The sequence below is a fragment of the Podarcis vaucheri genome (genome assembly GCF_965113315.1).
Source record: "Podarcis vaucheri genome assembly, chromosome: 13".
NCBI classification, from domain to species: Eukaryota; Metazoa; Chordata; class Lepidosauria; order Squamata; family Lacertidae; genus Podarcis; species Podarcis vaucheri.
The window spans coordinates 5552937-5578813 of record NC_138751.1 but is presented as its reverse complement, the minus strand read 5'-3'; the positions used below and the strand labels follow the sequence as shown (position 1 = coordinate 5578813).

Genomic DNA, 25877 nt, shown 5'->3' with positions numbered 1-25877 from the left:
TGCCCAGGAGGAAGGCCTCTGGTTTCTTCAGGAAAGTATATTTAAATACCTTTTTCAGTTCATTATATATCATTTCCCAGAATCCTTGATCCTTGGGCACGTCCACCAAAGGTGAAAGAATGTACCTTCAATCTCTTTGCATTTCCAACATTTGTTATCGGGCAAGTGATATATTTTTGCAAGCTTGACTGGGGTCATGTACCACCTATACATCATTTTCATTATGTTCTCTCTTAAGGCATTACATGCCGTAAATTTAATCCCGGTGGTCCACAACTTCTCCCAGTCAGCAAACATAATGTTATGACCTATGTCTTGTGCCCATTTTATCATTGCCGATTTTACTGTTTCTTCCTCAGTATTCCATTTCAACAGCAGATTATACATTCTTGAAAGTACCTTTACATTGGGTTCTAACAGTTCTGTTTCCAACTTTGATTTTTCCACCTGGAAACCGATTTTTTTATCCAAGTTATAGACCTCTCTTATTTGAAAGTAATGTAGCCAGTCCCGCACCTTCTCCTTAAGCTTGGCATAACTCTGCAATTTCAGTTTGTCACCCTCCTGTTCTAGAATTTCCCAGTATTTTGGCCATTTGTCTTCCATGTTAAGTTTTTTCAAGGCTTTCGCCTCCATAGGTGATAGCCACCTTGGAGTTTTATTCTCTAAAAAGTCTTTATACCTTATCCAGACATTAAACGGTGCTTTTCTGACAATATGGTTTTTAAATGCCTTATGCGCTTTTGCCTTGCCATACCAAAGATATGCATGAAATGTGGCATGAATCCTGAAATACTGTTCAAGGGGGGAGGAGAGTCAGTTTATATTCATTCAATCCATATTATTTTTGTAACACAGTTTGGCAGAGTTGGCAGCAAAGTCCTTTGAAGTGGTTAGGGTAAGGATTTGCTGAATTTAATATTTGAATTGGAATACAAAATGGGAGGTGTGAGGAGGTCAAGAAACTAGTGAAGAAAATATAAGATTTGAAAATATTAATCTTTTTGTTTGTTTGTTTTTAGCCCTGAACTTTGGCATTTTTCTTTGTCTTTACTCTTCGTCTTTACTCTTTATTCTTTATTTCTCTTTTCTTTCTTCTATCAACTGTTTTTTTACTGTGTATTTTTTATTTTGTTTTGCTTTTGTAGTTTAAATGTTGGAATTGGTTTTTATTGTTTGTGAAACACTAATAAATATCATTAAAAAAAGAAAAATGAAGTGGAAGGAGGCCCAGTTATGGTTTCGGACAGGATTAGTGCTGCAGCCTAACAGGCAGCTGACCTGGCAACATTGGGCATTATCCTGGCAACCCAGCAGTTGGTATCGCATGCTATGAACCCAGCCAATCAGATTACGCAGCATGGTATGCTTGCTTTCGAAAGCCTGCGAGAATTTCCCATGTCAAGATTGCAGAGCCAAAGATAATCCTTCCAGGTGATGAGTCCTCTGGTGTTGTCATAATTTGTCACCGATTAGTTGTTGTTTTTTTAATCTTTCCTGCAGATAAATGGAAGCCGGCTTTGCCTGCCGCCCCCGGTCTCGAACCCAAGATCTCCCAGCATCTGATAAAGCTCCGGCCAAGTGAAACGTCCCACCCACCTGCATGAACCTGCACCTGTCCCAGGTGAGCGTGCGTGGGAGTCAGGAGGGGCCGACTCGTGTTCACTCCCAAATTCTCTTCCAAGCATCAACCCTGCAAGGCGGAGGAGTGGGGGAACTGGCTGGTCTTCTCCTCTGAACAGCCAGACTCTGGGCGGGAAGCAGGAGGAGGGAGAGGGAAAATAAAAACCTCACTGGCTTTCATCAAGGTTTCTGGAAAAGTCCCGCAGCTGCAGCCTCCATGGCTGGTACCTACAAAATCCGGGTTGCCACGGGCAACTACCTGTGTGCAGGGACCATGGATTCGATCTCCATCACTTTGGTGGGGTCTCAAGGGGAGAGCCCCAAAACCCAGCTGGATAAATGCGGCAAAGACTTTTCGCCCGGAGAGGTGAGTGCTTTGGGTTTTTGGAAGCCTGCCTAGCTCAGCACTGTCAGATTTCAGCAGGATTTTAGCTCAGCCCTAATTTTCCATTTCATTTCAGTTTTAATTCATGGACGGCCTTTCTATGTTACTATACACAAGGCGGTTCACAGCAACAAAATATACAGCAAAGAACGCACACCTTATAATCATCTGATCCAATACAAAAAGTCATAACGAAACGTAACTTTAAAATGGAATGAAATAAAGTAATGCGTAATAACCTATTAAGGACGCGGGTGACGCTGTGGGTTAAACCACACAGCCTATCACTTGCCGATCAGAAGGTCGGTGGTTCGAATCCCTGCAACGGGGTGAGCTCCCGTTGCTCAGTCCCTGCTCTTGCCAACCTAGCAGTTCGAAAGCACATCACTTGCAAGTAGATAAATAGGTTCGCTCCGGCGGAAAGGTAGATGGCGTTTCCGTGTGCTGCTCTGGTTCGCCAGAAGTGGCTTAGTCATGCTGGCCACATGACCCAGAAGCTGTATGCCGGCTCCCTCGGCCAATAAAGCGAGATGAGCACTGCAACCCCAGAGTCGGTCATGACTGGACCTAATGGTCAGGGGTCCCTTTACCTATTAGAATATAATAGTGCACGATAAAATTAACTCTCAAAACGTCAAACAGAAACTTAGCAATTACAATAAACAATGATCAATACAAAGGACTGAAAGGCACAATGCATAAAATACCATGGTACATGCAAAACTATGTAAAAGGATCAAATGAAGAAACAAAGGCAACATACAAAATGATTATTTTTTAAAATCCATGAACTCCACTGCTCCCTTCTCAGCTCCTCCTGCTGTTCTGATAGCCTAGTGATGGGCTAAACTTTTGTGAAGATGCAGGTAATGGCGTGAGTGGGTGGAGAGATGAACTCAAAACTGATTTATTGTGTACAGAACACTTTTGGGTTGGGTTAACTCTCAGGCTTACTGCCGAATCCTTTAAGAAAGTCCTGTGTCCTTTTGCCAGAGGGGAAGGCGGATGCGAAAACACCGCCTTCTTTGCATTTCACAGCCTCTTCCGGTTGCCATGTGCCTTAAACCATGGGTAGGCAAACTAAGGCCTGGGGGGCCGGATCCGGCCCAATCGCCTTCTGAATCCGGCCTGCGGACGGTCCGGGAATCAGCGTGTTTTTACATGAGTAGAATGTGTCCTTTTATTTAAAATGCATCTCTGGGTTATTTGTGGGGAATAGGAATTCGTTCATTTCCCCCCCTTCAAAATATAGCCCGGCCCCCCATAAGGTCTGAAGGACAGTGGACCAGCCCCCTGCTGAAGATGTTTGCTGACCCCCCTGCCTTAAACTCTCCCCTTCTGCCTCTCAGGTGGGTGAATATGTGGTCCAAAGCGAACAGGACTTGGGTCCCATCCTGCTGGTACGGCTTCACAAGGAGAATTACAGCATCTTCCCTCAGACGAACTGGAACTGCAGCTATGTTGAAGTGTCCGCCCCCCTGGGAGAGACATATCACTTCCCCTGCTACCAGTGGCTTGTGGGGTACCAGACCCTCGAGCTCAGAGAAGGGGCAGGTGAGAGACCCTGTCCGGCTTTCTGGTATTTCCACAGAGGGGAAGGAGCGACGCTTTTCTGGCTTGGCGTATTATCACATCCAAGACTTCCTTCCCACCCGATTAGCATTCCTCGTGGCCAAAGGCTCCGTGCTGCCACAGACACCCACTCCACGAAGGATATATACAGTGGTACCTCAGGTTACAGACGCTTCGGGTTACAGACTCCGCTAACCCAGAAATCGTGCTTCAGGTTAAGAACTTTGCTTCAGGATGAGAACAGAAATTGTGCTCTGGCAGCGCAGTGGCAGCAGCAGGAGGCCCCATTAGCTAAAGTGGTGCTTCAGGTTAAGAACAGTTTCAGGTTAGGAACGGACCTCCGGAACGAATTACCGTATTTTTCGCTCCATAAGACGCACTTTCCCCCTCCTAAAATGTAAGGGGAAATGTGTGTGTGTCTTATGGAGCGAATGCAGGGGGGAGGCAGGCAGGAAAAGCGCCTATGGCTCTTGCGGGCTTTTCCCCAGGAGGGAGAAGGGACTGATGTGGCCAGTCAATCCCGTTTCCCTCCTCGTGTAAAAGCCCACAGGAGCCGTGTGCTCCTTAAAGGATGCGCGGCTCCTGTGGGCTTTTCTACGAGGTGGGGGAATTCCCCCACCTCCCGCAAAAGCAGGGAGAAGGTCCCTGAGCTGATCTTTGGGGCTGGGGGGGGGGCTAACCGGGCTTCCCCCTCCAGCCGCGAGAAGATCTGAGCTGGGGGGGGGATAATATTTTTTTCCCTTGATTATTTCCCCCTCTGAAAACTAGGTGCGCCTTACGGTCAGGTGCACCTTATGGAGCGAAAAATATGGTAAGTACTTAACCCAAGGTACCGCTGTATATATTTCATTGTAATTATGATTATTATTGACTCGCTCTTTAGCCAAAAGGCTCCAGCTGCGGCTTACGAGGTCTGTGGCAAGGTAGTATCTGCCCTGAGGCTGGCAATCTGAAAGTCATGACACAAAAGGAAAAATCGATGGGGAGGGAAGAGGAAGGGAAGCAAGCTCAGGCTTGAGTTCTGGAAGCGGCAGCCCTTATTAGAATTAGATCTCTGGTTCTCCAAAGACAGGGCTGCAGCCTCAAGGCTGGCCCTGGGTTCAGAGGGATGGAGCCAGGTTGCCAGAGAAAGCCCCGTCCTGCGATCTTTCCTCTCCCCCAAAACTCTATTTCCATCCCACCCGCCTCTCTCCCCTCCAGCCAAAACCGTTTGCATGGACAAGGAGAACGAGCTGCTCTTACAACATCGGAGAAATGAGCTGCGAGCGAAGCAACAGGCCTACAGGTGAGCAGATTCTGTGGCTAAGCTCACCTGAACGGGCCAGGAGTCGGCTGCAGGGACGAGTCAATCTGTCAACATTGGGTTCTCCCCGGACAGCGCCATATTGTACAATTTAAAGCACATTTCATACATGGCTTCCCCCAAAGAGCGCATGCAGAATTTACCGTATTTTTCGCTCTATAGGACGCACCCGACCATAGGACGCACCTTGTTTTAGAGGGGGAGAACAAGAAAAAGAAATTCTCCCCCTCTCTGCTCAGCGCCCCTTCAGCGAAGCGGCAGGAGAAACGGAGCCCCTTCCATTTCTCCTCCTGCTTGGCTGAAGGGGCGCTGCACAGCTCTCCCTCTCTGCTGAGGCCAGGAGAGTCTTGCTCTTCCGGCTTCAGCAAAAGGAACCTGAAGCCTTCGGAGCGCAGCGCAAGGTCCTGCTGCACTCTGAAGGCTTCAGGCGGCTATCCCTGAAGCCTGGAGTGCGAGAGGGGTCGGTGCGCACTGACCCCTCTCTCCAGGCTTCAGCGAAAGCAACGTGTAGCCTCCGGAGTGCGGAGGGAGCGCTCCCTCTGCGTTTTGGAGGCTTTGCGTTGCTATCGCTGAAGCCAAGGAGCCTGCATTCGCTCCAGAGGACGCACACACATTTCCCCTTCATTTTTGGAGGGGAAAAGTGCGTCCTATAGAGCGAAAAATACGGTAGGTTCCCAAGAATCTCAGCAACTTCCTAGTCCTCATGATTGGCGTAATATGCTTGGCAGTGTGAAATCTCAGGAGCCGAATAAGATTTCAGGGCGCTCCCTGAACCATACATTTCAAGCACTTCCTGCAAAGGAAACTGGGAGCTGTCCTTCGGCAAGGGTGCTGGGAATTGTAGCTGAATGAGGGGGAACTACAGTTCCCAGGGTTCTTTGGGAGAAGTCGTGTGCGTTGAATCTATGGTGTGGCTCTCCCCAGAGTTTCTCATTTTCCCCATCTTTAGTTTTCCACATTTCCAAATCACTTTGGGGGGGCTTTTTCTAAGTCCCTGTGAAAACTGAGCAGCATTTCACTGCAAAATTCCCTATACTCGTTTTTTTAAAGCACTTTTGAGTAACGCACACAGTTCTGCAAGCAATTTTCATCAGATATAATGCACATTTGTGTTTTTGCTGAGACGTTGATTTTTATGCAGTTTCCCCCCGTTTATGGATTTTTGCAAACATTTATGTTTATTTGTTGGGGCAGATATAAAGAATATCAACCGGGCTGGCCCCAATGCCTAGATGTTGATTGCGTAGACAATTTGCATCCAAACGATCGGTATTCCTTCAGGCGATACACTGCCTTCCAGGTGCAAATGGTGGCTTCGTAAGTATCTGTTGGGACATGGGTGGCAGAGGCAGGAGCTAGAGGAGGGATAAGAGGAATTCCCCAGGATCTGAACTTGTGCAAAAATTCTGGTTCACCCGTTTTGCTCATAGCAAATTTCTCACCCTGATCTCGCCACTGTGATCCATGCGAGTTATTGTAACTCGCTCTACGTGGGGCTACCCTTGAGACTGACCCAGAAACTCCAGCGGGTTCAGAATGCCACAGCGAGACTCCTTACGGGGTCCTCGCTGCGAGATCACATTCACCCGGTGCTTTACCAGCTGCACTGGCTCCCGGTGGAGTACAGGATCAGGTTTAAGGTGCTGGTTTTAACCTTCAAAGCCCTATACAGCCTAGGACCCTCGTACCTACAGGACCGCCTCTCCTGGTATGCCCCGCAGAGGACCTTAAGGTCCACAAATGACAACATTTTGGAGTTCCCAGGGTGCAAGGTGGTTAGACTGGTCTCCGCTAGGGCCAGGGCCTTTTCAGTACTGGCCCTGACTTGGTGGAACGCTCTGTCACAAGAGACTAGGGCCCTGTGGGACTTGACATCTTTCCGCAGGGCCTGCAAGACAGAGCTGTTCCACCAGGCCTTTGGCCAAGGCACAGCCTGACCCCCTCCTTGGCAATCCTCACAGAACTCTAGCCCAATGGTTGCCATTAATCTGATTTCGAATTAATTTTATAATGAAATGATTTTAGAATGTTTTATCATTCTACTGTTGTTAGCTGCTCTGAGCCCAGCTTCGGCTGGGGAGGGCGGGATATAAATAAAATTTATTATTATTATTATTATTATTATTATTATTATTATTATTATTATTTGATTTTAAATGTACCGACAAGGGATCAACCATGGATTGGCAAGAATGTACCTGTGTGTGGAATAAGCGGCGGAAGTATAAAATTCCCAGCATTTTTGCCATTAAGACATGTAGAGCAGACAGGAACTCAACAGGTGAAGTTCCTCCCTATCATGCTTATCTATGCTGTGGGAAATATCTATGCTGTAGCTGTTTTATTTCTGCCAGTCATGGGGGGCAGAAACAAGAGCAGCTTTGGAGACCCAGTATCCCCCACTTTTCAATATGTTTTATTTTCCTTTCTGAATGCCAGAGAAGTTGAGTTGAAACTGAAGGGCTTGCTGGATTGTAAGAATTCTTGGCGGAAGCTAGATGATGTTCGGAGGGCTTTTTGGTTTTATCGATCCCCTGTTTCAGGTCAGTATCATCCAGACCACATTCATCCTATAAACCATTATTATTATTATTATTATTATTATTATTATTATTATCATTATTATTTCTATACCACACTTCATCCAAAGATCACAGGGTGGTTTACAATATAAAAGCAAAACAAAAAACATGCCATAACAACAAACAAAACCAATAAACTCACTCCAAAGGCCTTAGAGAGTTTAATTAGCCAAAGGCCTGGGAGAAGAGGAATATTTTTGCCTGGCACCGAAAGGGATGCAGTGAAGGCGCCAGGCGAGCCTCTCTAGGGAGAGAGGATTCCACGAATGGGCAGCCAACGGAGAAAAGGCCCTTCCTTTTATTGCCACCATCCAGACCTCATACGAAGGAGGCACACAAAGAAGGGCCTCAGGTGATCACTGGGTCCAGGGCAGTTCATCTGGAGAGAGGCAGGGCTTGAGGTCTTGCAGTCCTGAGCCGTTTAAGGCTTTATAGGTCAAAACCAGCACTTTCATTTGAGAACGGGGAACTCATTGGCAGCCAGTGCAATTGGGCCAGGATTGACATTATCTGCTCAAATCTTGCCCCGGTGACCAACCTGACTGCCAAATTCTGCACCGGCTGAAGTTTCCAAAGCATAACGGGTTGTAATCATCTAACCCCAAAGAATTCTGGGAGCTGTAGTTTGTTAAAGATGCTGAGAGTTGTCAACAGATCCCTGTTCCCCCCTCAGAGGGGTAAAATCCCCAAAGTTCCCTGTGAAAAGCGATTGATAGTTAAACCACTTCAGGAATGGCATGGCTATGACCCTAAAATCTCATTCAGCTCCTGAGATTTCACAGTCCCAGCATGTTTTCCCAGCCATAAAGACAGCAAATTCCTCTGGCTGAGATTCCCAGGAGCCTAAATTCTGCACCAGAGGTCAAAGAGAAAAATAACTACCAAACTTTCAGAAGACATCTAAAGGCAGCCCTGTTTAGGGAAGCTTTTAACGTTTAATAGGTTATTGTATTTTAGTGTTTTGTTGGAAGCCGCCCAGAGTGGCTGGGGGGACCCAGCCAGATGGGTGGGGTATAAATAATAAATTGTTGTTGTTGTTACTTTATGGATGGGAGGAACTGAGGACTGAAGGACTTTTGCAGTTCGTCCCATCTGCCCCCACCTCTGAATAAAGGCCTCCTCTAGCACACACCCCAAAGGAAATCTGCCCTCTCTGATACCTTACCAAGGACATCTCTGTGTCCCCAGAATATGTCAGCACGCACTGGGACGAAGATGCTTTCTTTGGGTACCAGTATCTCAACGGAGTGAATCCCGTCATCATCCGGCGCTGCACCGAGATCCCATCCAATTTCCCCGTCACACATGAGATGGTTGCCAAATCCTTGGAGAAGCACACCACCCTGGAGGAGGAGCTGAAGGTAAGAAGACAGGACAGGCCCCCACACCTTCCGAACACAGCCTCACAAAGTCCTCAGCTGCCATCAGGGATGCCCTTCGCTCCATCCTCTCCCTTTGTTCCTTTTTCGTGAATTGTTGAGCCCACTCTGCTTTTGCTGCTCATTCTCTTGCGCAATTTTGATGCTCTTTCGCAAGATTCCGTAATTGTCACTTAAAGCTTTGGTTGTTTGCATTGTCTCCAATAATTTCACATAGTTTTGCTACAGACTTGGGATGTATGAGTCAATGGAAAGAAGATACAATTTATATTATTAGACAGGCAGCCACTTTTCTTTTCTTTTCAAAATAATTTTTATTAATTTTCCGATACGATAATCTTTATTGTCATTGTCCCATACAGAACAATGAAATTGAAAAAAATCTACACCAGACATTCAAAACCAACAAGCCTGCTATCCCAGATATCCCAGTCTGGTTAACCCCCTAAAAACTCTGATACCCCATAATTTCTTCGAGCCTATCGACTTCCTCCCCTCCCACCTCTTGGCTTTCAAAGTAAACCTTTATATCACAGCATTTTATATATTTGCGGGCCCACACACTAACCCTGTCCTTGGGCCCCTCTGTGTCAGGATTCAAACCATTATCAGGAGAAACTGGCCACTCTCCAGGCACCCGGCTTGATCTCCCAGTTGACCTCCCTGTCTGCATTCCTGGCAAGATCCAGGCAAGGTCGGCGTGAGGAGAACACACCACTCTTTCCTGCCCCCCCTCCAGGGAGGGGAAAGAGATAGACAGAAACGTATTTACATGCCTTTATTTCTGTCTTTGCAGCGTTACAGAAAACACGTCTGCTCTCTTCAAACTCCAACAGCAGAGAGTGAAACTCCACCTACTGTACTTCCTGTACAGCTCATATTACACTCTCAGCTAATTCCGGTGCTTCGCACTGTGAATAGACTGTCCCTCTGTTTCCCACGGAAACAGTCCCAACATTCCCATTATGTTTTGCTTCCAAGCTGCCAGCTCGCGGCCGCATTGCTTCTATATCATAACACTCCGCCCCCTACAAAGGAAGTGACTAGACAACATGGTATGGGTTCAAATTGGCGACAACTGTATCGAATTCAGATGTTGGCAACCTGGAAATGGCCTTGGAAGGTATTTCCCTCAACCCCACAGGGGGCTGAGGATGTGCAGGGAGACAGTTGCAATGTGAGGGGACTGCAAAGCGTCAACTTACACAGCGCGCCCATGCACAGCACCGGATTGGGAGTTTGACCTACTTGCCGCAGCTCTAGGGCCAGGGACTCCCACAAACACCCTTTAACACAGCCTTTCTCAACCTGTGGGTCCCCAGATGTTGTTGAACTACAACTCCCATCACCCCTAGCTAGCAAGGCCAGAGCTCAGGGATGATGGGAGTTGTAGTCCAACAACATCTGAGGACCCACGGGTTGAGAACCGCTGCTTTAACGGGACCTGCAAAAATGCCGCCGCATGGGGGGGTGAGATGCCCCCCCTTTCACTCAAAGATAGACTAAAGGATACCTAACAAGGCCTGTGAGTCTTGGCCGGGAACCGGCCCCTAAATGTACTCCCAGGCCACACCCCCACTGGCAGCCCATTGGCCCACCAGGTGGGGGGGCCAAGCCCGCAGTTACCTGGTGGGTGGCACCTGGCCAGGTGGCACCGCTCAGGGCCGCAAACTCCACCCACCTGTTGGGAAGGGGTGAGCGGGAATTTCCAGTTCTAATAAGACATCACAAAATACCTCAAAGTTTAAATAAATATAGAAACATATATATTTTATAGATGTCCTTTTTATGTTGAGATTCGTAGAGACACCGTTGATCCTTTGCTGAAGAGGCTCGCGTATCTTTCAGACAAGTCTAAACTTAATTTTCTCCTCTTAAGCAAAGATCATAAGACGACCTGGCTGGTAGCCAGATTCTGCGCCCAGATTTGTAGGCATATATCATCCTCTAGAATAAAGTAGCTTACTAGGGAAATGCTGAAGTTGCTCTTTGGGGAGCCTCAGGGTCATTTTTTTTATGGTAGCCCAAATCTCAGTTGTACAGGTTTATGTATATATCTCAATTTTAACTCATGAGCTATTGCTGCAATCTGTTCCGATTGTATATTTTATCTTTATGAACGCTGTTTTTATTGTGTTATGTTATGGGAGCTGGTCTTTGACTGTAATAAATTATCTCTCTCTATCTAAATATAGAAAGGTAAACAATTTCTCATTACAAATCTTTAGATAGCCCTACTAGTGTTGTTAATTGCTTACAATGATCTTTCAAATATCATATAAATTTACTCCAGTCCTTCTGGAATACTTGATCATGCTGGTTTCAGATTTTCCCCGTCAGCTTTGCCAGTTCCGCAAAGTCCATCATTTTCATCTTCCACTCTTCTTTCGTCGGTCCTTCTTGTTGTTTCCATTTTGGGTCTAAAAGGGTTCTTGCCGCTGATGTTGCATACATGAACAGTCTTTTATCCTCCCTTGGTACCTCTTCACCTACTATACCCAGTAAAAAGGCTTCTGGTTTTTTTTTTAACAAAAGTGGTTTTGAACATTTTCTGTAACTCGTTATATTTTGTTTCCCAGAAAGCCTTTACTAGATAGATGCCATTTTTCATTTTGGAGGCGTATTCTTGTCCTACCTCACCCCTCCGTCCTATTAATGGCAGGCTTTGACTTACAGAGGGGACGCGGGTGGCCCTGTGGAATAAACCACAGAGCCTAGGACTTGCCGATCAGAAGGTCGGCAGTTCGAATCCCCGCAACAGGGTGAGCTCCCGTTGCTCGGTCCCTGCTCCTGCCAACCTAGCAGTTTGAAAGCACATCAATTGCAAGTAGATAAATAGGTACCACTCCGGCGGGAAGGTAAACGGCGTTTCCGTGCTGCTGTGGTTCGCCAGAAGCGACTTAGTCATGCTGGCCACATGACCTGGAAGCTGAACGCCGGCTCCCTCGGCCAGTAAAGCAAGATGAGCGCCGCAACCCCAGAGTCGGCCACAACTGCTCAGGGGTCCCTTTACCTTTACCTTTACCTTGACTTACAGAAGGGCACCATCTTCCTCATCGACTGCCAGATTCTGGAAGGCGTCCCAGCCGCCAAACTGAACGGTTCCCTCCAGCATATCTCCGCTCCTCTCTGCCTCCTGCACTCGACTCCCCTGGGTGAAATGATCCCCATTGCCATCCAGGTAACGCCGTCTCCCTCTGGGGTGACAAATTCCACCAAGCCCCCCACTCCGGAGCTGGAGGGATTAATTCTCTTCCTCACCCTCTTTCTCCCACCCCCACCCCCTTGTACCACAATACTCAGATTCTTCTGTTATTCCAGTTCCCACGAAACATCCCAGAGCAATTGACAATAAAAACATAGTTGTTTTTTAAAAAAAGGATGATTTCAAATCCAGGGCAGACATGTTCGTTTCAGCGGGTCTGTCCCGAGCAGGGCTTAGTTGACTACAACACTTTGGTTTACTAGTAGGGGTCCGCAAACTTTTTCAGCAGGGGGCGGGTCCACTGTCCCTCAGACCTTGTGGGGGGCCGGACTGTATTCTGGAAAAATATATATGAATGAATTCCTACACCTCGCAAATAACCCAGAGATGCATTTTAAATAAGAGGACACATTCTACTCATGGAAAAACACACTGATTCCGGGACCGTCTGGGGGCCAGATTTAGAAGGTGATTGGGCTGGATCCAGCCCCCGGGCCTTAGTTTGCCTGCCTTAGTTTGTCCAAACTTTTTTCAAAGAGGGCCAGATTAGATGAAGTGAAGGGCCGTGAGTTGCTGAGCGTTTTTTAGTGTTGAAGTTGTTGAGGTTTTTTTGGGATTTTACCCCTGGAAATAAACTGCCACAGGGGCCAGATTAAACCGATCAGGCCCCCAAAACGGACTTTGGACATGCCTGGTTTAGAGGATAAAGATTCCTGGCTTTGTGCCGTTGCCTCATGGACGGGGGCCTGGTGGGTGAATAGTTTTGTACAACTCAGAAGTGCAAACATACTCCTAGGGAAGCCTGGCCACAAAAAAATATGGGTTTACTCCGTGTTGACCTGTGACACCATTTTTGCTTCCCTCCCGAGCATAGCTGTCAACTTTTCCCTTTTCTTGCGATGAATCCTATTTGGAATAAGGGGATTTCCCTTTAAAAAAGGGAAATGTTGACAGCTATGCTCTCAAGGGACTAGTAACTTGCTCTCAAAAAACAACTACAACCTCAACAACGCTTTCCTGTTTCCAGCTCACCCAGAAACCCGGACCGGAGAGCCCCGTCTTCTTGCCCACCGATTCGGAGTGGGACTGGGCGCTGGCAAAGCTCTGGGTGCGAAACAGCACTTTCCACATCCACGAGGTCCTCACCCACCTGTTGCACACCCACCTGGTGGTGGAAGTCTTCCTGCTGGCCACCCTGCGGCAACTGCCCATGTGCCACCCGGTGCACAAGGTGGGTGTGGGTTGAAGGGGACAACGGGGAGGCTCTTCCATTTGACTTTGCAGAGAAATCATTTGGTCAGTTTGGAAGTCAAAATGGTTTCCAGGGCTGTTTTCCTGTGCTGCTTCAGACATGTGGTTTATATATTTATGTACGTGTTTGCTTGGTACATTTATGAACAATTATTTTATATATAAGACCTTAAATTTTTTGTTTCATTATTATTAGGGAATTCACTTGGCATCATTTGTGTCTATTAGTTCCAATGGTATGCAAAGAAACATATGTTGGGAGGAATTCACTCTAAACCTCCTTCATGGGATGTTTTTAAACAAAGGGAGGGGTGGCCGTCTGCCACTGATTTTTTAACTGCGTCGTAGGAGGTTGGACTTGATGACCCTTTGAGGTCCCTTAAAGGTAAAGGGGCCCCTGACCATTAGGTCCAGTCATGACCGACTCGGGGGCTGGGGCGCTCATCTCGCATTATTGGCCGAGGGAGCCGGCATACAGCTTCCGGGTCACGTGGCCAGCAGGACTAAGCCGTTTCTGGCGAACCAGAGCAGCGCACAGAAATGCCGTTTACCTTCCCGCTGGAGTGGTACCTATTTATCTACTTGCACTTTGACGTGCTTTCGAACTGCTAGGTTGGCAGGAGCAGGGACCGAGCAACGGGAGCTCACTCTGTCGTGGGGATTCGAACCACCGGCCTCCTGATCAGCAAGCTCTAGGCTCTGTGGTTTAACCCACAGTGCCACCCGCGTTGGGGCCCCTTACAATTCTGCAATTCTATGAAAATATTTGTGGAAGGTGGACATACCCATAGTTGGCCTGAGCAAGGTTTGGGGAAGGGGATGATCTCAACCCTCCCTTGGACTCGCCCACCTCCAGTGACCTCCTTTCTCTGACCTTGTTTTTTTTCTCTCTCACCTGCAGCTGTTAATCCCACACTTCAGATATACGCTCCATATCAACGTCCTGGGAAGGGGGAATCTCTTTGCTCCAGGCGGCCTCATAGACCTGGTAAGCGCGGATTTGCTTAACCCTTAGCAGTCTGATCCTGGGGGCAGTTGCCCACGATGAAGACTTTGCCCCACATATGGGAAATTAACTGTTAATAATAATAACAAAAATTATTTATACCCCGGCCATCTGGCTGGGTTTCCCCAGCTACTCTGGGCAGCTTCCAACAGAATATTAAAAACACGATAAAACATCAAACATTAAAAACTTCCCTGAAGAGGGCTGCCTTCAGATGTCTTCTAAAAGTCAGGTAGTTGTTTATTTCCTTGACATCTGGTGGGAGGGCATTCCACAGGGCGAGTGCCACCACCGAGAAGGCCCTCTGCCTGGTTCCCTGTAGCTTTGCTTCTCGCAGTGAAGGAACCGCCAGAAGGCCCTCAGAGCTGGACCTCAGTGTCCGGGCAGAACGATGGGGGTGGAATATGCACAGCTTGCAGACTTAACATATAGAATGAGAGAACAAGAAGAACATATATTTAGAGAAGATTGGAAAGTGTTTATTGAATATATGGGAAATAACTGTGTACAGCTGAAAACGCTGGCAGCATTGAGATAAATTCAACAGTGTAAATAAGTTTTGGTGGACGTAATAATGGAAGACTGAATGCATAGCTGTCAAGTGTCCCTTATTTGAAGGGACAGTCCCTCATTCCAGTGCCATGTCTTGCTGCTGTCCCTTATTGATAGATGTCCCTTAAATGTCCCTTAAATGATGTCCCTTAAATTTCAAAGGAAGCAGCTCCTCTCCCTCCCTCCCTGCTGGCCAGGGAGGCTCCAACTGTGTTGCTTGGCTGCGCTGCTTGCCAATAAGAAGTCTAAGAACGACTGGGGGGTGGAGCTTGCATGCCTTGTGTGTGGCTAGTTAATGCAAGCTGAGGGGGTTTTTGAATGCTGGACGCCATTTTGTTGCACGTGCTGCTGCAAACTTTGCAGTGCAAAGCCAGGCCGGGGAGCCATCTTAAGTTGAGGCTGCATAGGCCTTCTTGTGGTGCATGTGATTCAGATTCTATTCAGTTGAACCTCTGGTTACAAAGTTGGTTGGACAGTGTTCTCGAAGCTACCAGCATGAGTTTGACCAGACTGCAGGAGAACAGGAAGAAAGGAGTGCCTGGAACAGGTGAGGCTGCAGCTCCCTTATTTTGGCTGCTGCTCCCTTATTTTCAAATCTGTAAGTTGACAGCTATGCTGAATGGTATAGTTTTTGTAAAATATGCAGTGTTTTTTGATATGTAACATGAACCATGGAAAGAGAAGAAGGGAAATTGATATCTTAAGGATGTAAGAAAGAGTACTTTAAACTGTAAAACAGAAAATTTAATTAAAAATTATATACAAAAAAGAAGAAATAATCATAATAGCAGCAATAATATTAATATTATAACAAATACACTTTGGAATCCCCTGCCTTAAGCAGGTGCTTTCCTGTTTCTGAGCTCAGCAGCTTACCTGCTTCACACACCATCCAACTTTTTCAGACCCCCAAATTGGGACATGTGTCTTCCGGGATGCTCTCCCAGGAGATTCTCGCGACCCGCACCTCTCTGCCCCTCCCAGGTGCTTTTTCAGCGCAAGAGCACCCAAAATGGCTGCCATGATCTCTCATGAAAAAACGAGATGTCCCGTTTTTCCCAGGGCACTTGGCAGCTTTGCATTCGCTCCACCGCGTTACAAGCTCCTCAAAAAGGGCCTTTTCTCTCTCCCAGGCTATGGCCACGGGCTTCCACGGTCTGTCACACCTGCTGGCTAAAGGTCTTTCGACGCTGACGTATTCCACCCTCTGCCTCCCTGACGATCTCCGGGAGAGGGGGCTTGAGTCGCTCCCCAGCTACTACTACAAGGAGGACGGCATGAAGCTCTGGGAAGCCATCGAGAGGTGCGATCCTGGCTCCAGGAGGGCGGAGAGGGACAAAGCAGAAAGCAAGAGCAAGCCTTCCTGCTGGGGACACTGCAAAGGCAGACCTCCAGCCCATCTCTTCAAATCCTGGAATTCTTAGACTTGGGAAGGAACAGGATTTAGACTACAGTGGTACCTCAGGTTACAGACGCTTCAGGTTACATACGCTTCAGGTTACAGACTCCGCTAACCCAGAAATAGTGCTTCAGGTTAAGAACTTTGCTTCAGAGTGAGAACAGAAATCGTGCGGCACGGCAGCAGCAGGAGGCCCCATTAGCTAAAGTGGTGCTTCAGGTTAAGAACAGTTTCAGGTTAAGAATGGACCTCGAGAACGAATTACGTACATAGCCAGAGGTACCACTGTATTGCTAAGTGGGTCATGTAATTTGCAAGCATAATCTCACTGGGGGAGAAGCCATCATTACGGACACGCTTAGGTCAAGAGAGTCTCTTGGCGCCTTCGTCGGTAAGATGGTTCAACCATCAGACATATCAGTCTGTGAGCCTAGATGAGGCCAGTGGAGACCCATCTACCTGTACTGAAGCATTCTCTTTTCTCAGTGACTAATAATAATAATAATTGTATTACTTATACCCTGACCATCTGGCTGGGCCTCCCCATCCACTCTGGGCGGCTCCCAACAGAATATTAAAAACACCAAACATTCAAAACTTCCCTAAACAGGGCTGCCTTCAGATGCCTTCTAAAAGTCAGATAGTTGTTTATGTCCTTGACATCTGGCGGGAGGGCGTTCCACAGGGCAGGTGCCACCACCGAGAAGGCCCTCTGCCTGGTTCCCTGTAACCTCACTTCTCTCAGGGAGGGAACTGCCAGAAGGCCCTCGGAGCTGGACCTCAGCGAACGATGGGGATGGAGATGCTCCTTCAGGTCTACTGGGCCTTTGAGGCCATTTAGGGTTTCAAGGTCAGCACCAACACTTGGAATTGTGCTCAGAAACATACTGAGAGCCAATGTAGGTCTTTCATGTGTTATATGGTCTTGGCAGCCACTCCCAGTCACCAGTCTGGCCGCCGCATTCTAGTCTAGCATGCCACAGTCATGCTTTGCCAGCTGGGGACTGATGGGAGTTGTAATCCCACACCTCCGGAGGCCAACAGATTGGGCACGAGAAAAACCACTTTCTCCTCCTGTGTCCTCACCGGCAACTGCCACAGATTCTTTCCCTTCTCCTCTCATTGCTGCAGCTTTGTGAAGGGCATTGTCCATCTCTACTACAAAAGTGACGGTTCTGTCAAGGAGGACCCTGAGCTCCAGACCTGGGTGGCTGAGATTTTCGACAAGGGCTTTTTCCAGCGAGAGTCCTCTGGTAAGATCTGCTTCCGACACCCTCTACAAAAATGGCCGCCGGACCCTGAATCGCCTCATGCTGCGACCACCTCTGGGGGAGGTTGGGGGGGTCAGTTGTGTGGGGTGGCATCTTGACCCTGATTTTGCTCTCCTTCCAGGTTTCCCTGAGCATCTAGAAACCAATGCCCAGCTCACCAAATACCTCACCATGGTGATATTTACCTGCTCCATCCGCCATGCCAGCGTCAACAACGGCCAGGTTGGCGTCTTCATCTTTCTCTTGCTCTTTAACTCTGTGGAATGCAAATGATTGCATAGAGAGGGAAAGGAGAGGGAGACTCATGTCTATGTGGGGGCGTCAGAACTGCATTCCTCATGGAAGGGGACGCGGGTGGCGCTGCGGTCTAAACCACTGAGCCTCTTGGGCTTGCCGATCGGAAGGTCGGCGGTTCAAATCCCCACAATGGGGTGAGCTCCCATTGCTCTGCCCTGGCGCCTGTCAACCTAGCAGTTCGAAAGCACACCAGCGCAAGAAGATAAATAGGTACCACTGTGGCGGGAAGGTAAATGGCATTTCTGTGTGCTCTGGCACTCGTCACAGTGTCCCGTTGCACCAGAAGCGGCTTAGTTCTGCTGGCCACATGACCCGGAAAGCTGTCTGTGGACAAACGCCGGCTCCCTCGGCCTGCAAGCGAGCTGATCGCCGCAACCCCATAGTCGCCTTTGACTGGACATAAGCATCCAGGGGTCCTTTACCTATCCTCATGCTCCCCAGATGTCATTGGACTCCAGTTCCCACCAGCCACAACCACCACAACCAATGGCCAGGTGAAACAGGAGTGGTCTCCAACAACACCTGGTTGGGGAGGAGTGGTGTAGACAATTCTGAGCCAGGTGGACTAAGGGACGGCATCCATAGAAGGCAGCTTCCAATGCTGGTTCCCCATGCCACGGTCTGGTTCACGGGCAATCGAAGTCCCAGCTGGCCCATAACCCTGTTGTTGGGATACTGCCAGGGAGACGGGGGCATCAGGCAGGCCCCCAGCAGGCTCCGATCACCGGTCTCCCGTGGAACATCATTATTCAGTCAGTGACACGAGCCTCAGGTACGTTTGGAGACCCGTGCATGCTCTGTCAGCAGAGTGTGTAAATCTCCACGACGGAAGAGGTGGACAGAGAGAGATGTGCAAGCATATTTACAGCATTTAATTCAGCATAGCTCAGGAACAAAGGAGAACATGTCTGCTTGCCTTCGTGTCCAGCAAAAACAGCAGTAAAGCTAAAGCAAAAGCAACATACAATGGAAGTTCCCAGCAGACACAATAGCCTGTTCCCTTTTAAGGTAGAACGGAACTATATCCTAACAGTCAGGACCGGGGGCAAGATGGCGGGGTGGGAGCAGGAACGGGAGTCCAGAAGCCAGGAGTCAGGAAGCCAAGGGTCCGAGGGTCAAGAAGCAAGGAGTCACGAAGTCAGGGGTCTGAGGATCATGCAGCAAGGCAGGGAACAAGGCTGGGAAATGCTGACCTTATATCCCTTCTTGGCTCTTGCCACCAGGTGCTGTGAGTTACCAATCAGCCTCACCTGTGAGGCCACACCTTGCCTCTTCAGAATAAACTTAGGAAAGCCCCAGTCCTGCAGAGTCCTATTGGTCACAGGCCTGGCTCCTGCATGCACACCTGACACCCCAGCCTCACCCAATGGAGTATCTCCCTCCTCCCTCCAAGGTTCGATCCCAGCGAACATCCTCTGTGAATCTCTCAGGTGACCCATCTCCCCATTTGCAGGCGGAGGAAGGGTCCCAGGTGCCTTTTGACTGCCCAGAGCCCTCTAACCTCCAACTCTTCTTCTCCAGTTTGATTTTGGCGCCTGGATGCCCAACTACCCCTCCTCCATGAGGAAGCCACCCCCCAAAATCAAGGGCCGGGCGACGTTCGAGAGCGTCCTAGAGACTTTACCGGACGTCAGCACGACCTGTAACACTTTGCTCCTCCTTTGGCTGCTTAGCAAGGAACCGGAGGATAGGGTAAGAGGAGGATGGAAGGGACATTGATGGGGGGTGTTTATTGGGTTGTTATTTTGATTATATATGTTGTGGTTTTATGTTTTGATTTTGTTCGGTGAACCGCCCTGAGACCTCCGGCTATAGGGCGGTATATAAATTCAATACAGTAGTACCTCGGGTTACATATGCTTCAGGTTACATACGCTTCAGGTTACAGATTCTGCTAACCCAGAAATAGTACTTCAGGTTAAGAACTTTGCTTCAGGATGAGAACAGAAATCGTGCTCCGGCGTCACGGCAGCAGCAGGAGGCCCCATTAGCTAAAGTGGTGCTTCAGGTTAAGAACAGTTTCAGATTAAGTACGGACCTCTGGAACGAATTACGTACTTAACCCGAGGTACCACTGTAAATCAATCATCATCATCAGGGGTCAGCAGACGTTTTCAGCAGGGGGCCGGTCCACTATCCCTCAGACCTTGTGGGGGCCAGACTATATTTTTTTTGGGGGGGGGAAATGAACGAATTCCTATGCCCCACAAATGACCCAGAGATGCATTTTAAATAAAAGGGCACATTCTACTCATGTAAAAACACACTGATTCCTGGACCGTCTGTGGGCCAGATTGAGAAGGCGATTGGGCCGGATCCGGCCCCCGGGCCTTAGTTTGCCTACCCATGATCATCATCATCATAGAATCTTGGAATTGTTGAGTTGGAAGGGACCCCAGGGTCATCTAGTCCAACCCCCCGCAATGTGGGAATCTCAACTAAAGCATCCATGACAGATGGCCATCTCCTTCTTATCCGGGACACAGCACAGCCAGAGCAAGAAAAGGTGTGTGCTGTATTCTGCTACCAAGCAACCAAAGGGCCAACCTGAACGAGAGTGTGTCGAGTAGTGGTTATCGTTGGACTAATTCAGCGATGAGGCTCCCTTGGTGAAGCTGGGCTGGTCATTCTCTGTCGGCCTGGCCCACCTTACAAAGTTGTTGTTAGGGTAAAGTGTGTTGAGGAGAAACCATGTATGCAGCTGCCATGAGCCCCTCGGAGGAAAAAGGGGGGGTGAAGTGTGGGATTCAATTAAGTTTTACTCATTGAAATAAATGCACACAGTTATTCGGTTCAGCGAATCTGCTCTGAGGAAAACTTAGTTCAATACCACCCTAAATGTAATAATATTAGGAATGTTGGGAGTATTAGGTTCAGTTCACATTTATCGGCAAAACTACCTAATTCACACTTTTTTGGAGGTGGGGAACACAAATCAAAATGCTGCCATCCGTTGGAAGTTGTATTTCCCTGAATTTTGCAATGCGATTCTCTAGCCAAGCGAGATGTTACAAAAATACAACACAATCATGTGAAAAATTGTATATGAGGCAAAATTTCACACAAAGAGGTTATATCAGGAGACATCCACACCAAAATGCTGATTAATTTTCACGAGGACTTGTTTTTTATTTTTTTATTTTGATACTTTTGCAAATTCATGGAAATGTGAATAACTGAATTTTAGAATGGCAAAATGAGAAACTGAGAAAAACCAAAGCCGACAGATTCGCCCATCACTAAGTAATATAATCTGAAATTCATTTTATTTATTTAACAAATCTTACATGCGGCTTACTAGAACAAAACACCTCTAAGCAATTTATTGTTTTCCTATAAAGTGGTTCAATTAATTGTTGCTGCTCTGAATTTTATTGCATTTTATTATCTTCCTTAGCGGGTCATGGGCTATTACCATCAAAAAGTTATTCCCAATGTTGAGTCGGAATTCTCCTTTCTTGTAACTTTAATCCATTGGTTTAAAGTCCGACACTCTGGAGCAAGAGGAAACAAGCTTGTTCCATCTTCTGTGGAACAGACTTTTAGCTATTTGAAGATGGCTATCATGTCACCTCTCAGATTCCTAAACATCCCCAACTCCTTCCACCATTCAGACTTGGTCGCCCTCTTCTGCACACCTTCCAGCTTCTCAATATCATTTTTTAAACTGTGATTCCCAGAATTGGACACAGTATTCCAGGTGGGGTCTGACCAAGGCAGAATAGAGTGGGACTATTACTTCCTCGTGTTAAGCTTGCCATCTATTAAGACCCCTGGTTCCTTTTCACATCGTCTATGCTTTTTTATAGGGTAGAGGGCACTGGGGACAAGTTTATGTGGGATGTAATCCACTGCGAGCAGTCAAGTACAACATTCCTTGTTTTCCTAGAGCGGGCATGCAAGGGAATGTTTGGTCCAGCCAGTCGAAACTTCCTGTTCCTCCTGGCCTGGAGCATCCTTCCTTTTGCATGGGACTAGCGGGTGGGCGTAACCTTTCCAGTCCTGGTAAAAGGCCAAGGAATGCCTGCCACTCTCCCTCCTTTCCATCCTCTTTTCATCCTAAGAACTTCCTGGAATGAACTGCTGGCTGCCAGCCAAGCAGTCCCTCAGGTCATCTCCCTTATGGGGTAAACCTGTTAGTAGAAGTTTGTAACTTTAACCTTGAGCCTGCCTTCAGGGATCACACTGTGCTCTGCCTGATCATGAGTAAACTTTCTTCTTATTGCTTATGAATAAGAATGTGGCGTCTTTATTTTTTTAGGGGGGATTCAAGGAGTTGTTGTTGTTGTTTAGTCGTTTAGTTGTGTCCAACTCTTCATGACCCCATGGACCAGAGCACGCCAGGCCCTCCTGTCTTCCACTGCCTCCCGCAGCTTGGTCAAACTCATGCTGGTAGCTTCAAGAACACTGTCCCACCATCTCGTCCTCCGTCGTCCCCTTCTCCTTGTGCCTCCATCTTTCCCAACACCAGGGTCTTTTCCAGAGAGTCTTGTCTTCTCATGAGGTGGCCAAAGTATTGGAGCCTCAGCTTCAGGATCTGTCCTTCCAGTGAGCACTCAGGGCTGATTTCCTTCAGAATGGAGATGTTTGATCTTCTTGCAGTCCATGGGACTCTCAAGAGTCTCCTCCAGCACCAGAACTCAAAAGCATAAATTCTTTGCCGATCAGCCTTCTTTATGGTCCAGCTCTCACTTCCATACATCACTACTGGGAAAACCACAGCTTTAACTATACGGACCTTTGTTGGCAAGGTGATGTCTTTGCTTTTTAAGATACTGTCTTTTCCTACCAGGCAAATATTAGAACACATTTCAATCTGGACAAGCCAGATTGTCTTAAGAAACTCACACGAGTTTGCAACTAGCTGTCTGCTGTGTAAAGGGGAATGCACTCTGCTAAGTAAAGAAACTTGCTAATGCAAGTTAGGAAGGATGTTAATAAACAATATATCCTCTCGTGTCACCCTGAACATTCCCACAGTTTATAGCACCAAGGTGCCAGTGGCCCCAAAGGTTGGGAAACACCTTTTCTAGAACCTCACCCTCATTTCTTGTCTCCCTCCAGAGACCGCTGGGGTGCTACCCTGATGAACATTTCACAGAAGAGGAGCCGAAGGAGGTAATCGCAGCTTTCCAGAACCGCCTGGCCCAGATCTCCATGGAAATTGAGGAGCGGAACCGGAGGCTGCCTCTGCCGTACCACTATCTCAACCCCCCGGAAGTAGAAAACAGCACGTCCATCTGAGCACAGCTGTCTCCCAGCTTGCTCTGCAAAGAGGCGCCTTGAAGTCTAAGGTTCCCAAAAGAAACCCAGGGATGCCCTATGGACCTGCCACTCCCCATAGCATTGAAACGTTGAACCTCCAAGTTGGGCTTTCAGGCCTGATGCTTGCAAGGGTGACCAGAACAGGCAGGAGTGTGGAGTTGTCCATCTTTTCCAGCTCTATTTTGTACGGCATTCACTACGGTTGCTCCTGAAATTGCTCACCTGCTCCTCCAACACCCCCTGAAAATATTGGAGAAACTGCAGAACATCGCATGGCGATGGTCCATTCGCAATGCGACTTGGCCTCCTTTCTCCCGGACCCCTGGGAAATCTCAGGCCTCCAAGGCTAGATTCGGGAGAGGTAGACGAAGTTGCATCTTAAACTAGTCGAACTGTGAAAGTCATTCCAACGGGAGGAAGCGATGGCTGTCAACTTGGGCAGCTTTGGAAAAGGAGCACACAGGATAAGGCTGTAAACGTCTGCAAAACCTCAATGGCTAGCTTCTCCCTCCACTGTCGGAGGCGACGTGTCTCTGAAAACCAATCGCTGGGGCTCATCTGTGGGGAGACCGCTGCTGATGATCTCAGGTGCTGCCTGTGGACTTGCCCTGGGATTGATTATCTATGTTAAGATATTGTTGCGTTCCACCTTAAAAGGAACAGGCATGACTGTTGTGTGTCACATGCCTGTTTACATTCCAGCACAGCTTGCTGGGAACTTCCGTTGTAGATTGCTTTTGCTATGCTGCTGTTTGCTTGGACACGAAGGGAAGCAGACATGTTTTTCCTTTGTTCCTGATGCTGAATAAACGCTTGTAAATAACGCTTACACATGTCTCTGTCTGCCACTTCCGTTGTGAGAAGTGCTGATAAGAGCGTGCTCAGCTTCGGAAGGCTTTGAGGCTCGAGTTGCTAATTGATGCTGGTCTGAGAACAGGAGTTCGCCCGGCTGCCGGCCGGTGGCTGGAGCTAGCTGGGGGCCTGCCAAATGCCCCCGTCTCCCCGGACGCATCCCAACAATCTGCTTGGCTGCTGTGAGAACACGATGCTGGACCTAGATGAGTCTTTCATCTGACCGATCATGTGCTCTTCCTTCCTTACTAAGTTTCGCTAGTTGCAAAAACAACCAGTTTTCCAACTTGTGCACCAGTTGCTCTTATCTTTGGCCGCTTTCCCTCTGTATTTCTTGTTGTTGTTGTTTAGTCGTTTAGTCATGTCCAACTCTTTGTGACCCCCTGGATCAGAGCACGCCAGGCCCTCCTGTCTTCCACTGCCTCCTGCAGTTTGGTCAAACTCATGCTGGTAGCTTCAAGAACACTGTCCCACCATCTCGTCCTCCGTCGTCCCCTTCTCCTTGTGCCCTCCATCTTTCCCAACATCAGGGTCTTTTCAGGGTCTTCTCTTCTCATGAGGAGGCCAAAGTCTTGGAGCCTCAGCTTCAGGATCTGTCCTTCCAGTGAGCACTCAGGGCTGATTTCCTTCAGAATGGAGATGTTTGATCTTCTTGCAGTCCATGGGACTCTCAAGAGTCTCCTCCAGCACCAGAATTCAAAAGCATCCATTCTTCGGCGATCAGCCTTCTTTGTGGTCCAGCTCTCACTTCCATACATCACTACTGGGAAAACCATAGCTTTCACTATACGGACCTTTGTTGGCAAGGTGATGTCTCTGCTTTTTAAGATACTGTCTAGGTTTGTCATTATTTCTATATTTCTATCATTGTCTGTATTTCTAGGGAGTGACTAATAAACATGTCCCTTTCGAGCTTGCCTAACCATTACAGAATCACAGAATTGGAAGGGGCCTGAGGGTCATGCTGCCCAACTCTCTTCAATGCAGGAATCTCAATGAAAGCACCCATGACAGATGACCATCCATTAATATATCTTGTGCTCCGAATATTTAGTTTTGTTGAGTTGTGGAAGTACTGTGACTATTTGGGATTCACTTTGAATTACATTTTTGAGGGAGATGTATACAAATGTCCCCATTTTCCTAGCAATCAGAGTGTCTTGGGTTACTTATGTTTCAAATGTTGTGGCTTTAGCTCAGGCTTGGCTCAATGGGGTGGTGGCCCCCAGATGTTTTGGACTACAATTCCCATCAGCCCTGGCAACATATAGAATCATAGAATCATATGATCATGTCACGGATGCTTAAGTTGAGATTCCTGCATAGCAGGAGATTAGACTAGATGACCGTGGGGGGGTCTCTTCTAACTCTCCAATTCTATGGCTCTCTGTTGGCTGGGGCCGATGGGAGTTTTGTTCCAAAACATCTGGACGCCACCCTGTGCTTACAGTAGGCAGTTGGATTATTGTGACTGCAAAGCCCCAAGCAGGAGAGTCAGACCAATGTTGAGTGTCTGCTTGAATCCAAGGTTGTGGCTATGGAACAAACTAGAGTCTCTTGGGATTGGCTCAGGTTGTGTATATAGTATGTGTAAATAAACCATATATCATAAAGATAAACCATATATCATAAAGACACCACAGTCTTTGCTGTGCCTCATTCCCAAAAGGGAACACAAACCCTGGCGAGTATCTGGAACCCCTAAAACCTCACACCACTCAGAGATTGGGGTGGCGTGCAACACTGGTGTCAGAAGTGCGATCTGTGTTTCCCGGAGGAGGGCCTGTGAGTGAGGCGTGACTGAGCTGAAACGGGGGGAGGAATAGCAATAATCCCTGAGCAGCAGGAGAACCAGCAGTTCAGTGAAATGAAGCAGAGTGTGTGAGGAGCCTCATTAGAGAAAAAAGCGTGACTCTGTGCGAGGTGAGGGCCCTG

The 25877-nt window shown here is 47.9% G+C and overlaps 1 protein-coding gene across 2 annotated transcripts; it reads left to right on the top strand.

Moving 5' to 3' along the window:
• Positions 1–1404: 1404 nt before the first annotated feature.
• Positions 1405–25478, top strand: LOC309517959 (hydroperoxide isomerase ALOXE3-like). Of its 2 annotated transcripts, none has more exons than XM_082197664.1 (14): positions 1405–1624; positions 3358–3562; positions 4781–4865; positions 6078–6200; positions 7323–7426; positions 8654–8826; positions 11882–12025; positions 13077–13280; positions 14202–14288; positions 15992–16161; positions 17389–17510; positions 17650–17750; positions 19347–19517; positions 22890–25478. In XM_082197664.1, the coding sequence occupies exons 1-14, from the start codon at positions 1604–1606 to the stop codon at positions 23067–23069; spliced, it is 1890 nt and encodes a 629-aa protein (XP_082053790.1). In that variant the 5' UTR covers positions 1405–1603; the 3' UTR covers positions 23070–25478. The 2 variants fall into 2 exon arrangements, with proteins under 2 accessions (XP_082053790.1, XP_082053789.1); XM_082197663.1 differs by lacking the exon at positions 1405–1624 and adding an exon at positions 1729–1990.
• The last annotated feature ends 399 nt before the right edge of the window (positions 25479–25877 follow it).